The sequence below is a fragment of the Lepidothrix coronata genome, unplaced genomic scaffold (genome assembly GCF_001604755.1).
Source record: "Lepidothrix coronata isolate B3197 unplaced genomic scaffold, Lepidothrix_coronata-1.0 Scaffold136, whole genome shotgun sequence".
NCBI classification, from domain to species: Eukaryota; Metazoa; Chordata; class Aves; order Passeriformes; family Pipridae; genus Lepidothrix; species Lepidothrix coronata.
In genome coordinates this window covers 223814-238780 of record NW_016690316.1, presented here as the reverse complement: position 1 = coordinate 238780, position 14967 = coordinate 223814, and the positions used below count along the sequence as shown (strand labels likewise).

Sequence of the window (14967 nt, the reverse complement as noted above, 5' to 3'; positions counted from 1 at the left end):
CTTTGCCTGGCTGACTGGGAGACTATTCACCCATAAACAAGATTATTCATTACTCCCTGCTAGTTCTCCTGCTAAAAAACCTCCAGACAAGAAACAGAATAATAATAGGACAATCTTTAAACCACAAATTCCAAATAATAAGAACAAACATTCTTGCTAATAGTCCACAGCTGACTATTTATTTATTTCTGCAAACTGTGATTCACAAAACATAAAATAGCAAAAGAACTAGTCAGTTTAAAAGAATTTCTAGAAGTGTAATTTGTCATAGAAGTGACAAGTTAGATGAAGTAACAATTTCTACAGAAATGACAAGTTACATGAAGTAATTAACGTAAAAAAAGGTAATTAGTCTATCTCCAAAGATAAGGTGGCTGACCTATTAAATACATACAGATCACAAGTAACAGAAACTGCTTCCCTAATTTATATCAAAGATTTCAGACAGCCACTCCAAACAGCATTAATAAAGTGGTTTTTTAGAAGTCTTTAGATAAACTGGACAGGAACGTAAAAGATGCATGACTCCTCCTGCGTCATGCCTAGTGCTGCCATATAGTGAGGTTTCTGCAGAAGACCCCTCTTTTTGCTAGTAGAAATTTTGTCTCAGGGAATTTCAGGATTTTTTAATATATTTCCTGTAACTATTGCAGCGGTTGGAACAAGCATTCAGTAGGCTTGACCATGTTGCCACTACATCAATCTCCAAATTCTTGATGAGCTCACTGTGCAGATAATCTGCTCAATGCATATACAGAAAGCAATAGGTGCTGTTGCCACAGAACACACATGTAGGAATACAGTCTAAAATGAACAGCTCTTGAAAAACTGCAGTGTAGGCTCTCACTGGTTAGAGGTAACCTGTTCAAGTGTAAAGGACAATGAGAAGTCCTCCCACAGCCAAAACTGCTTGCACAGAAGACCAGGGAGGGAGGTAGGAAGACGACTCACAGTCAGAGAAGAGCATAGTCTGGAAGCTTTCACCTGAAACTATGGCTTCTCTCTGCCAGTTGTCATAGGTTCTGCAGTGCTCAGCATCACTGTATCCTGAGAACTTCCATTTTTCCTGAAAACTGCCTCTTCTCTAGCATGCTGCTCCCACATGAGTTCTGGGAATGGGAAGAAATAACCAGAAAGAGCACCAATGCTAAGGGCATACAGTTTGCCTGTTTGTGTGGTCCAGAAACTAAGATTACAGCTTGTACTTACATGGGGTAACATTAATATAACCCATATATTGACAGATCAAGGGTCTCCCACAAGACCTTCCTTGCAGCACATAAAACAGCTTTCCTAAATGATTTACCTTCTATTTAATTTCCTTGGATAATTTTCTGAAAAAGTAAAGAAAACTGCAGATTAATGTTATATGATGTAATGCTTTTGCATCTTTCCAATTTGGTGCCAAAATTTCAGATGGCAAGGAAATAACAAATAAGCATCACGCAAACAGTTCCCCAGTTCATGGGATGCAGTTAATTCTCCTAATGAAACTTAGACATCAGCTTTGAAAACTCAACTGTTTGCCAGGCAAATTCGACAAAATACAAGATCCAGATGCGGAAAATAGGTCCCTTATGCAGATGTTTATGGCCATGCTGCACTGCTACTTCAAGGCCACCTCTTGCAGGCAAGCCAGACAAAGTCCCAAGATAACCCTGTGAAAAGAAGATTGTGTTCATCAGGGCAAGCCTGCAGTTTTCAGCCTAAGCTCTCCTGAGTTTCAGACTGCAATCAAAATGCAAGTTTCCACTCTGCTACTTTTCCACTGATATAAAACCAACTGCAGGGGATTATTCTTCTCACTAATGATTATAGTGCAAAGTTCAACTGCATATGTCCTTGATTCAAAAGAGTTCAGAGAGACATGTGCAACTTTCACTGCCACTGAAAGATTGCACAGTAGTAGCCAGAGGAGAAGTGTTTAAAAATTATGGGATTTTTGGTATGGCAAAGGTGAATTATTCAGAAATCTCTTTTTGGAAAACAGAATTGCATGAGATGGGAACCTGAGTGTTCCAGTATCTTTCAAGATACCAAACCGTTAATCATTTAACTCCATCATAAGTCCCTGGTTTTCAAATAAAAAGAAGATAAAGCACATGAACAAAAATTAGTGGTATAATATCTTAAGACCCAAAATAACTTGTAACTTGCAATATTTAAAATTGTAGAGCCAAATACTGTGGTATGACTGAAGTACATCCATTCACTCAACAAGCTTCCATATTTATAGTCGTATGGATAAGTATATTTGGTCCAAAGCATTTCATATTAAATATAGCTTCAAAGCCATATTCAATCTTCCTTTGCTTTCCCTTTAGCTTTCTTCTATTGTAACTAAATAGGAAACTTAGGGGGAAAAAAAAAGATGTTGACAGAAATATAAAATGTTCTAAGCTACTTTAAATGGTACTAAAACATGTGTAAGAGCACATAAATTAAAAAGAAAAAAGTAAAAAACACCCCAAACTTCTGTCAGCATATCTCTGCTGGAAATAGAAAGAATTCAGTGGAGTTAAGTAGTTGTAAACTGGATGCTAGGTCACACTTTTACACTGCCGGGTCAGGAAAGATTATCACGAGTCAACAACATGAGGGAAACTTGATGTGTTTTCTGTTTATTTGGAAAGGAGGAAGGTAAGTAAAAATTGACTACCAATTTTGGTTAGCGTTTTCAAGCCTAGACTTTCGGTATATACAATGATACATTTGTTCTAAAGGTGATGACAATGCATTCTATTAAATGAAATAATAACCAGATATTGTAAAAATATAATGCTATTAAAGACTGAAAAAGAACATTATTATCATGTAGTTAAAAACATCACAGCTTTCACTGCACTCCACAATCTCTAAACTGAAACAAAACTTGTGATATATCATTCTTATTAATACTAATACTACACATATGGATCAAATTATGATACCTTTCTGTTGCATTATACCCAACAACTACTACCATCGCTCAATGTCGTATCTTCTGGAGTTAAACAGAATCTGATGAAAACAGCAGATTCATTGCTGATATGTTATAATGTCACAAATGTAAATAACACACATTATTCAAGTCCAGAGGACTTGCTTCCTTCACTTAGATTTCTTGATATTTGAGCTGGAATCTATTACATAACATGGCTCTGCCTTTCTCTTGGTGGAAACTGTCCATGGTGGAGGTTCCCAGGTACCATAACCAGTCATGATATAAGAGAAAGGAGGGACTGAGAAACTGTACAACAGTGCAGAAACTGAAGTCCTTTGGACACATAGTCTGTGCTGATGACTTATGCAATATGTGACATCCAGTCTCCTTGTCTCAAAGATGACCCCAGTTTTCAGTAAAAGTGCTTAGCAATTCCCCATCTCTCTACAGGAATGCTTCTTGCAGGTGATCCATAACCCTAGGTAAAAAAATGTACTTTACAAGACAGGGCAAGTTGCAACAAATGCAAGAAAATTTGCATTGAAATGGTCATGTTGGGTTCATTACACCCGAATTTATTTAAATGTAGAGAGTAACTAAATAAACAGTGTTTAATAATATCTTAGTTTATTAAATATGTATCCTATCTGTAACTGAGATCATGGTGAACTGAGTACCTTAGTAAAAGGTACCTTAATAAAATTCCTTGTTTCTGCTTCAGTGGCCACCATTAAATTTCTGCATTGTAACAAAGCCCATCTGACACTGCAAAGGTAAACTGTACAGAACCCAAAAAAGATGGATCAACAGTGCATCTAATGGCAGCAACGTAATCTTTGGAATTATACCAGCCACAATAACTTCAGATAAAAGACTAAAATCTATACATACTATCTTTCTAGCTACAATCACATTTTAAAGTTAATTATCTTTATTTTAATAAATTTTCATTTATGAAAACGTTTTGATTTACAACACGCTTTTTTAAGAAGTTTTACTCAAATCAAGTTAGTGAGTGACATTACTGTCAATGCTAGGTATGTAAATGTTAGGTCACTAACACATACAGAAAATAGAGCTGTATTGTTTCATGTAAGTAGAATGTTCTGTCCTGTATGACTCTAAGTAGCTAATGTGTCTATGTCAATAAATTGACACTTAAGCATACAAAAAACTTGAGCTCCTGTTTCTTAGCAGCTTCCATGTAGTAATTTAAGTCTGCTGCAGTCACAAATAAATTGACAAATTCTGTGTTACATCCGTTTCATTCATAGAAAACTACCTGAACATTCTATTACTGGAAACTTTTTTTTCGAAGAAAAACTTAACCACCTCCTTGTGCTTTTTCAGAAATTTTTTTGACCCATCCAAGTTAGTTGGCTCCCAGACAGGTTTCTAACCTATGTAAAGCTGTACTGAGAAGCAGTTTATGTGTCAATTCCACAAGTGGCTGCAATTGCACACTGGTGTGGATCTCACTTAGTATCTCATGCCTTACTCAGATCTGAAGGGGTCAAACATTTAGAATCATCTCATCCCACATGTATGCACTGGTCCTCAGTAGACTTGGTATACATGCAGATTGAAAACATATTATTCATTGAACTGAGAACTTTTGAATGAGTTCAATTATTCCTTAAAAGATAACCATGGAAGTCAGAATGGACTTATCCAAAGGTCACACCTTGAGTTTTCTTCTATTTAAAACTGAATGTGCTGTAAGACACTTAGAAGCTGCAGTGGGAATAGAGCACAGAACCTTTTCAGATAGGGTGTACCAAGCTTGACACCTATTGCCTTGCTATAAACTGAACAGCAAAGCATTTTTTAGCTGCAGATAAAGGTGCTAGTGCCTAAGGACCAAACAGTTCAAGAAAGACTGTTATTGAAGATAGGGTATATACAGGAAACAATCATCTGCATTTTCAGAAGGAAGGACTTCATTGTCAGGCCTCAAAGCGGAACTCTCCAGGATTGACAGGAAAGTGACTGCAGTGGCAACTTCTGGCTACAAAATTCATTCCCATAAGAAATTGTTTAGGGGATGACTCATTTAGACTAAAATATTTTTACTTCTGTTCAAATACCTAGTAAAGCAAAGAAGTTAAAATCCCATTATATTTAGATTTCGGTCTGGTAGCTCCTGGGTCTTAGTCTCTTAATTTTGTGAGGGAGCTCAGGCCCAATGACCCTTCCCTATTTAAAGGCTGTGTTCACCCACATAATTTGCAAGATGCTACTAGATTGCATGCTGGAGGACATACTTCAAATGCAGACAATAACAAAACTCAAGGGAAAAAAAAAAAAGAACCACTATTCTTTACAGATATACCTTAGCAAACGGAGGGCGCAACTCAGTGTTCGCCATACTGTTAATACCTCTAGTAACTTTGCCTTTCCATTTTTTTTTATATAGTAAACGGTATTTTTACAATTAACATTATTATGTGTTTTTCCAATAAAATAAACAGGTAACTTCGAGTTATCATAATTCTTCAGCAATGCCTTTTTCTTTATTGATGTGAAAGTGCAAATTTATCAGTGATGACTCCACAAAGCACCTTTAAGAGTTACAATCAATAACTCCTAATTAGTGAGATACAGCCCTGGAGTAGAAAAGAGCTTACTTTGCCCCTATAAAAAGAATTATCTGAGAAATTTAGGAAGACTAATGTCTCTAAATGACTATTATTTCACTTCATATTTTTCCATGGAAATAGGTTTCATTCTGCCAGTAATCTGTTCCAATGGAACCACTGCAAAAACTAAAACTTAAAGAACATTGAAACATTAATCTTCAGTTCTAAATGGAGTGTTTTTTCAAAGTTTTAGTCCAGTTTTATGTCACTGTAACAGATCATTTAAAACGTACTAGCTGTTACAGCCTGGTAGGTAGGCTAAAATGTGTATATTTCTTGAGTATTAATGAAGGGACTCCTTATATTTGTAGACAAGACTTACAAAATAGGCTACCTATGGTTAGATTTCTAGGTATATATTTAGGGACTTAAATAGGAGGTACTGGCTGCTCTACAGGTTTTTGAAACCATGCTACCCATTAGAGGCATAATAGCCTACAGTTATTTAGCTTATTTACTTTTCTTAAAATTTTGAATCTTTATAAGTGCTCATTCTAAGGACCTTCCACGTATTCTAAAGCTGGGTAAGGATAAACACTGCTATGATGAAGGTTTCTGACACTCATTAAATAGTCCAAAGCTTAATGAATATAAGAGGTCTTTACCAGCAGCATTAGAACCTGGATTTGTTAAACTGCTAGCTTGTTGACCTGTAGGATACAAGACAAGGCCCATCTATTACTAGAAATCTGTGCTATTTCTAATGTGGTAAGAATATTTCTGTTTCTGTTTTTACCCTTAGACTTTTTACTTATTGTGGGCACTTACGATGGATATCTTTTAAAACCACAAATACACAGAATTATTATTATCTCTACTTATTATTTTACTGTGTTCTTCATCTTGTGAGCATTAATATAGAAGTAAATATCCAAAAGCAGGAATTCAAAGGCACGTTATGCCCAAACGCTTCACTGAGCTTCCCAGTTCTTAGAAAGGACTCTATTACCTTCCCACTGCAGACTCCAGTCTCTGTATCCCAAGCAACGATTCCCTGCAGTTTGGCCATAGGTGTCTAAGCACTAGAAAAGGATCAGACACTTCTGTCCTCAGCAATTCCTACTGGCTAGCTCTGGGCAGAGCTGCCCTTCCTCACATGGTTTTGGGCCTGGCAGTCTGAGAATCCCAACTCCACTGAGAGCCCAGACATGTAACAGAAGACTGCTCTGGGAGGAAGCATCAAACACATCGGTTCTGCAGTGTCCTTTGTGAAGGTTCCAACACTTTTCATAGATGTTAACCAAAAGACTTCACAGAGCTGGATAAAATGAACTCTGTTTTATGGGCTGCAGAAGTGAGTTACAGAGCATCTTCAAGGTACAAAAATGAAACCAATTGAGTTGCCTAAAGTAATTACACAGTGCTCCTGAAAATCAAGCTGGGTTTTTTTTAAGGAAATTGAATACAAATTTATGAGATTAACCAAATGTATGTTGCGCTTATATATATTTCTAGAGACATACTTTAAGGTTGTTTTACCTGTTAAGAATTTTCCTAAGTTAGCTTTTAGATTAATTATGTAATTGGGATCTTGACTGGTGACATTTTTAGAAGAAGGTGTTATTGCAGTGCTTTCATATTTAATGATTATGAGAACTAGAGATTATCCAGATGCATATAGGAATGCTTTCAATGGCCTAGGATTGACTATTTCACCAACAGAAGCTTGTGTGAAATTGTTCAGAATTGGCTACTTCTGTTTCCATACCAGTTATCTGGAAATTTTTCATTGACTTCTTATGCTGCCAAATCTACTGAATACATTATAGTATTTCAAAGACTATGCGTATAGTTTAGGTATATATGGGATGCAATTTTGATTCTCACCAACTACTAACTATAGCTCCTTTTAATGACCAAACTCTAACACTCATAAAGTAAAAAACACCCAACCAACCTACCAACTAAACAAAAAACCCCAAACCGATAACGAACAAACAAACGAACAAACCCCTCTAAAAAAAAAAAACACGAAAACCCTCACTCAAATATCATACTGAAAACAGTGAAAAACTTGTCTGTATTCAGCTACAGGTTCAGATCTTTAACAACTTTAGCTTGCAGGTTGATTTATTTACTGGAAATGTTCAGCAAAAAAAAAAAAATATTTCTAGGTTTTGTAAGACTGCATAATTCTGGAGTGCAACCTAGATTTTCAGACTTTTTATCATATTTGTTTTATGTATTTTACCATAAAATGCGACTTTTTTATTACCCAAGACCTTCTTTGAGGCTAGATAGGTTGTACTTTTATCACTTGTTCAGCAATATTGACTGCAATCAAGCACTCAAGACCTGATGCTGATTCCATAAAAGGTTTCACCTGTTACCCCAGAAGATTGGGCTAGTTCATCATCTGGTGCAGACCTGTACTGATCCATGGGTTTACAATACTTTAACAGCTGTCTCCATATTTCTGTGGAGCTGTTCTTATTTAGCACCACAGCAAAATCTATCAGGACTGCAGTCCAAGTGCCTAACTATTTTGAGGTCTCTGCTGAAGATTCAAAAAGTTCTTTCTGTACAGACAGTAGACACGGTACTTTCAACTGTGAAAATCAGCAAAACAAGTATTACATTCTTGAGGTATCCAGTTTCTATTGCCTTATCAAAAAAAAAATACAGTCTAAAAAATGGTCCCTGCTACAGAAGAGACAAGGTGTTCCCTCAGCAATTAAACATGAAAGAAACTGAGCCCACTTAAAAGTTTTGTTATCAAGGTATTTATTCAGAAATAACCCAAATAACACTTCATAAGTATCTTCTAATAAATGGGAGTTTTCAAATGTGGAACATTTGTACGTTTTTCAGGTTTAAGCACAGAATACAGCTAAGGACGAGATTTAGAAATGGTGCCATTTAAAATAATCCTATTTAATTTTATAGAGAAACAACTCATACGACTAAAAGCTTCCACCATACTTTCACTGATGTCAAAGGTATTCTCTCTCTTATGAGAGCAAGGCAAGGAAATCAGACTCAGTTCTCTACTCTACTAATATTAGCAGGAATTCCTCTTAAGCAGACAGCAAGGTTGTAAAATCCTGAACTTATGTTTTTTATAAACTATGAATGCTTGATTAATACGATAATTTGAGTAAGGTAAGGTACACAGCTAAGCAACAGAGTAGGTAACACTTATTCTACAGCAATACTTTCACAATGTGACCATAATTTGACTCACAACTAAGTTAATTTGTATTACAGATAAAGCTTAGCTGCCACTGACATTATATATAGCAGGATCGGGATCTTTGTTTTTTTAAATCATCTATTATAATACATCTTTCAGTTTGGTTTGCAGAAAACACTTCACTTCCATAGTATGAGCTCTGCCAAATCCCTTCTGCCTCACACACTGTGTGCGTTAACACTTTGACACACAGTGAAGTCCCAGACCTGAAATTCAAAGGTTTTACAACCCCTTATGTGTGCTAATGTGCTAAAAGGAATTTAAGTTTTGCCAGATTCTACTACTATTGCAATAACCGGGTCAACAATTAATCCTTACATTTACAGTCTGTAAACTTGGTATTTAATACCGAGTAGAACAGTTATAAGCCCTTGCAACAGGCATGTGTGTTAACCTAATTCCTTTTAAGCCACTGCTCTCTATTGTGTCCATCCAGAGGGCAAATCTTTATCACTGCATGAGACTTCACATTCTCAGAACATTAGAGATTTCTCCCAAGCTCTGCTTAATTTATTCCCCCCATTATCAACAAATATTCAGAACAATGATAAATTAACCAATGCTAGGAGGATTTCTTCTGAAAAGAAGCAGAGTGCTCTACAGAGAAAAGAAAAGCAACTTCTTAATCTTGCTGGCAGATGGAAACCCTACTGTTTGCCACCGTACAAAACAAATCCGGGAAAGACATAATTGCTCCAGTCTGTTTTAGGTATAACTTCACATCAGTAGTAATGTCATGGCTCCTTCAGTGTGCTGCAACTATGTTAGTATTAAGGGTCCTACTTGGAAAACATCAAGTAAGTTTAGGCATGACAATTGTAAAAATGAGTATGACAGCCTCTTTCCTACATTTTACAACTGCTGCAGACACCAAATTTACAAGCAACAGTGGGCTGGGGGTGGGTTGGTTTTGGTGTAGGTTTTTTTTTTTTCTACTAATCAGAACAAAAGATAGCACCAGGAAATGTTTTCTATCAAAGATTTTTTTTCCTACTGTCATTCCAAGTATAGGTGTCAGAGACAGAGATTATTTCAATCCAAAACCATTGACTATTTGTGGGTGTTCTATATGCACTTATATACAGTTACATTTGTTAAGATATACACAAAAATGAAGTTGAGAAACTTCTTTTCTGCAGAGCTAGTAAAAAGACATAATTTCCTGCAGCCCAAATAGTCCTTTCTTGGATCCTTGTGGAGGCTCCTAAATTAAATGCAAAGAGACATGCTCTAGAAAATTAACACCACATACCAGTCATTTTTCTGTTTGATGTCTGCTGCTACAGTTGAAATAATTATTTTACCTTATAAACAATTAAGAAATCTAAATTATATAGCAAAACAGATGTATACGTGCACATCTCTCTCAAACTACCCTGGGAAGATTGGACCATTTCACCTGCTGATCCTTGGGACTCGGAAAAAACTTCAGCTAGGACCACTAGCTGCATCTAGTGATGTCACTCTTTGATTTAGTCATTTTTGCTGACTTTGTGAATATTAATCTTACAAACCCACACAAACTAACACACAAGACAATTTCACCAAGAAATAAAGGAATAATTTAAATGTTTGTGTTCTTTTTCAATCTTCAAAGTGAATTGATCAGTTAAAATCAGAAGTGCTTTACATCACTAACAGTTCTGAGAAGAAATTTATACTTTTCTAGTTTAAAACTTCATTTTGTACAGGTTTAGACCAGCTGGATACATTCAAGAAACAGATCCATATCTTCCTTACTAAGCAATTACAGTGTAACTTACTAAGCAATTACACATAAGCAACAGTGTTAAGTGAGCATCCACAAAGAAGACTCTCCTTTTGCCCTCACTGATTGGCCCAGTTCTGCATTCCTTCTGCACCTAGAACTCCCACTAGTTTCCAAGCCTGGGTGGGGGAAGCACAAGGAACCTTTGTATTGTCTAAGAGGACAGTAAGAAGTATCTATCCTATATTAGAAACAAAATCTGCTTGTCACTTACATAGAAGGTCCAAAGTGTGTTTTCCATATACATCTTCATAGCCTCATTTTCAGTAAGGCTTCTTAAATCTTTTTTTGCTCAGATTAAGAGCTGGATTTCTATTTGCTTGGAAAAGCTTATAAATAATAAAAAGACTGATTTTTCATTTCTCGCCCATGAAATTTAAATCAGCATCACAATAGTGCATTGATGTCAAGCTCTTACAAAAAATTTATAGTGTTGAAGCCATGCCATTTCAACTAAATGAGTTTATTCATTCCAAACACATTACCAACAGATTTAGTATTAAAGGTAAGGAAGGGGAAAGGAAATCAAAGGATGTCTTTTAAAATGCTGAATTTTGTTTGCTTTAGCCAAGTCTTAAAGCAAAAATATTTTCTAAAAAGAGCTGGTTAAGAGCTGGTGGGCACTGAGCTGACCAAATATGAGTCACTGCTTTTCCCATTCAGTTTATTCTCACTTCTGTAACTTTTTCTGTCTAAAGAAGAAATAACTCAAAAGCCCAAACACACCCTCACACACCATTTCTTACTTCTATGAAAGACATCTCATACTTCCCTCTTTGTGTGAGTGTGTGTGTGCGCGCGTGTGTCTGTTAAATAAAGAAACTTGGAAAAAGTCATGAATTTTAGGAATTTGTTCAGGTTTGTCTACATGGAATGGTTTTTGTTGTCTTAAAAAGAAGTCACTGCTATATGATTACATGATGTATTCATATAAAGCTAATTTTCTTTTCATAGAGGTAGTTTATAAAAACAAAATTGAAGAATATAGGATTTAAAAGCGTTTATAAGGGCAATTCATATTTTGCCCAGCAAAATATTTTATCATATATTTTATCCAGCATCTTCATTTAGTCATATTGTTTACCTGCTGTAGTATGCTATTTGATTTTGTTCCTTGTTATTTTTCCTCTCCTCTTTCCAAATATGAGTCATTATGTCCTATGTTATCTTTTAACTACTTTAAATAAGATTAGAATGCATAAAAGATGATTCAGAAATACCTCCCTTGTACTCTGTTAGAGAAATTAGGTCAAATTCTACTCCCTCTGCAGTCAATGGAAAAACTCATACTGACTTCAATAACAGATCAAGCCCTAAACACACAGCTCCCTGTAGTTTCTAAGCAAATAGCATACTGTATTTCAGAAAAGTTCAAGAACCAAGTTCTTTTCAGAATGCTTCTACAAACACAAGAAGCCTGTAGTTTTAAGTTTCTGAAGTGACCTTTATGCAGAAGACTAGAAGAAAAGATTTTCAAGTTTTTAATAAAGTTAGCAAAACCAAATTAGTCTGCCTAATGTTGCTGAATATAGTTCAGTAAGTACCACATAATTTCTGTTGATTTTTGCTGGGCTGTTTGGATTTAGGTTTTCTTTTAACTTGTCATTTGCACCCAACCCACTATGTAAACATAATCTACATAAATCCTACCTAATTTAGTCAGTTTTACTATGAAAAGTGTCATAAGAAATCGATCGTGCCTTTGAGGACAGTATCACTTCTTGAAGAAATTTAGTTCAGACATAGTAACGAGTAGCCGAATCCTTGAAGCTCTGCGAGGTTAATTCACTCTTGGTGTAATTCCACCGAGTCCGTGGAATTGCAATAGGAATGAAATCTGACCCCTTGCAGTCCCTGTCAGAAGCGGGGCCAGCAGGGGGCAGGAGCCCTGATTGATCTGACACCGTCAAGATTGTGCCCAGGTATAAAGGCTTGAATGGAAACTGGTCACCTTTCCCTGCTCCCTCTAGGACGCCTGTTGATTCGGAAAGTGGGAATTCAGATCGAGAAGTACCTCGTTAAAATAATAAATGTGTAAAAAATAAACCTTTCATTCCAGAGAGTTAAGCCCCACAGCAAAATAAAAATCTCCATTCCAGCCAGACTGGCCGTCAGATGCGACTGCGGGCTCCGGTGGGAGGGAGAGAGGGAGGGATGGAGGAAGGGAGGAAGAAGCAGCGTTTTCACCCTCGGGAGGAGAGGAAAGCGCTCCCGCCACCAGAGACTACACACTGCAGCTCCGCGAACGTGCGAGCACAGCTCTGAAAGCCCAGATGGGCCGGGGGCCTGGGGCTGAGCCGTGCCGGGGAGCGGTGCGGAGGGGAGAAGTGCGGAGGACGCGAGGAGTGGTGCGGGGGAGGGGGCGGCGATTCCTTTCTGCTGAGGCTGCTGCTCTGCTGCCTGGCTCTTGTTCCCACTACAAGTCCCCCGCGGGCCGCACCCTGCCCACCAGGTCCACGGACACCTAAGGGACCACTCGATAGCCCGGGGAGGCTGCAAAGAGGGGAGTAGGCTGGGCACGGCGCGCCGGCGCTGACACCGCCCGTGTGGAGCCCAGCGACCTTCAGGCTGAGCCCACCGAGCTGCCCCGGGCATCTCCACCTGCGGGGCGCCGCTGCCCCAGGGGCTGCCCTCCGCATCGGCTGGCAAAGGGCCCCTTCAAATATATCGTCTCCCACCCTTTCGTCCTGGAAAACTTTTTGCCCACTGAAAACCATTCCAAAAGGAAAAATAACAGAGCGGAGAATGGAGAAAGCCAGAGCACAGAGCTTCCACCCCCACCCCCAACTTTCCCTTTCCTCGCCCCTCTGAGGAGAAGTCAGATACTTGTCGTTCCATTTCAGTCACAACTTGGTGAACTTGAGCAGTTCAACAACACTGAAAATCGGACGCACACTCCACAAAACAGAGTCCAGTGCTGGAAAAGGATAAGTCACTCTGTTCAACAACTACTTCTTTCATCTTCCCGCCCCGCCAATGTGCATCCCCTTTACCTCATTAAAACCACAACCAGAGTTTAAGGCTGCGGCTGAACGGGAGCCATCCCGCCGCGGCACCTGGGAGGGACGCACCCCCACCGCGCCGCCGGGGGCTCCCAACGGGTCCCCGCGCCGGCCCCAAGCGCCTTCGTGCGCTCTCGCCTCCCCAGCACCGGGAGCCGCTCTGACAGGTTTCCTCTGAAACGCGGCCCCAACCGTGCCCTGGGTCCTCTCCCCGAGGAGGAGAGAGAGGCGACTGGACTCCCCGGCTCCCCTTTGCTTTCTTACCTCCTCTGACCTCTGCAGTCCGGAGAAGGATAGCGAAGGTGATGAGCACGGTTACAGCCGAGTCCCAGGGCCACCTTCTCGTTTTCCACCTTGTGGACCTTCTCTGCATCTCCATGCTGGGCACCCACAAGTGTGAATTAAACACGGGCGCCTTTAGTTTATATCAGCTCCGTCCTTTCCACTATATTCCCAGAGATGATTTCTCCTATAGAGCCATACGTGATAAACCGAGAGGGATTTTCTCTGTCTCGCCCCGCTCACGCTCTGCCCGGCCTCGCACAGGCCCCTCCGACCCGTCCTCCCCGGTGCCCTGCCTTCAGACTGAGGGGAGCTGAGGGGCTTTACTCAAAATGCAAAGAGCGCCGCATCCCCCTAAAGGCTTCATCCCGTCAGAGGGCTGGGCGAGCGGCTCCCAGGGCCACCCCTGGAGCCCGACTGACACGCCAGCCGCCGGGCGGAGGCCAATCGCGGGGCTCCCCCGGCCGCCCACAGCACCGCCCTCCGCCTCGGCGGCGGCACACCGGCCGCTCCGCGGGCACCGGCGGCCCCCGCGGCGGCGGAGAGCGGCCCTGCCGGAGGCGCTCGGGGAGCGGGGCCGGCGAGGCGGGAGCGTCCCTGGGGCACCGCCGCCCCGCCGCCCCCCGCCCCGGCACAGCGCGGGCCCCTGGCCCCGGGCATGCGCAGAGGCGGCCGCGGCGCCCCGAGGAGCGAGGGCGGGGGGCGCGGAGCAGGGACCGGAGGGGGAGAGGGAGGGACGGGCCAGGGGCGACACTGGGGGGACGCGGGAAGCAAGGGGAGGGGGACGCCGGCTGGGAGGGAACGAGGCAGGGCAAGTTTGAGGGGAAGAATGTGCGTGAGAGGAGTCGGGGCGCTGAGGTGAAGCCTCTGCCGGGTGGCCCTTCAGGGTCCCCGAAACTGCCCGGTGGCGTTGGTGCGGCGGCAGGTCCGGCCCCGGCGGCCCGTTCCCCCCACACCCCTCTGAGGCGCAGCTTGTTCTCACACACCCTTGAGGGACCTCCGGGAGCTTCGCTCCAAGGCCATTGTAAGAAAGAAAGGAGCGGGATGGTGAAGGAAAAGCCCGCCACTAAACAGGCGCCCCGTTCCCCGCCTCACCACGCCCTGCAGCCCGGGGAGCCAGGTGTCACGGCTCCTCCCCGTGAAACCTCCCGTTCGCGCTC

The 14967-nt window shown here is 40.8% G+C and overlaps 1 protein-coding gene across 5 annotated transcripts in view; it reads right to left on the bottom strand.

Annotated features, from left to right (window-relative positions):
* The window catches only part of COL11A1 (collagen type XI alpha 1 chain), a 135545-nt gene extending 121382 nt beyond the window's left edge, over window positions 1–14163 (bottom strand). For 4 of the 5 annotated variants that reach the window (XR_001876803.1, XM_017827245.1, XM_017827246.1 and 1 more), the window contains exon 1: window positions 13790–14163. Coding sequence is in view for 4 of the 5 variants with exons in the window: in XM_017827245.1 (XP_017682734.1) it covers window positions 13790–13904 (115 nt within the window). In the remaining variant the exon portion in view is untranslated. Of the gene's footprint in view, window positions 1–951; window positions 1005–13789 lie in introns of those variants that run through there. The other variant, XM_017827247.1, reaches the window with a different exon arrangement.
* Between the last annotated feature and the right edge of the window lie 804 nt (window positions 14164–14967).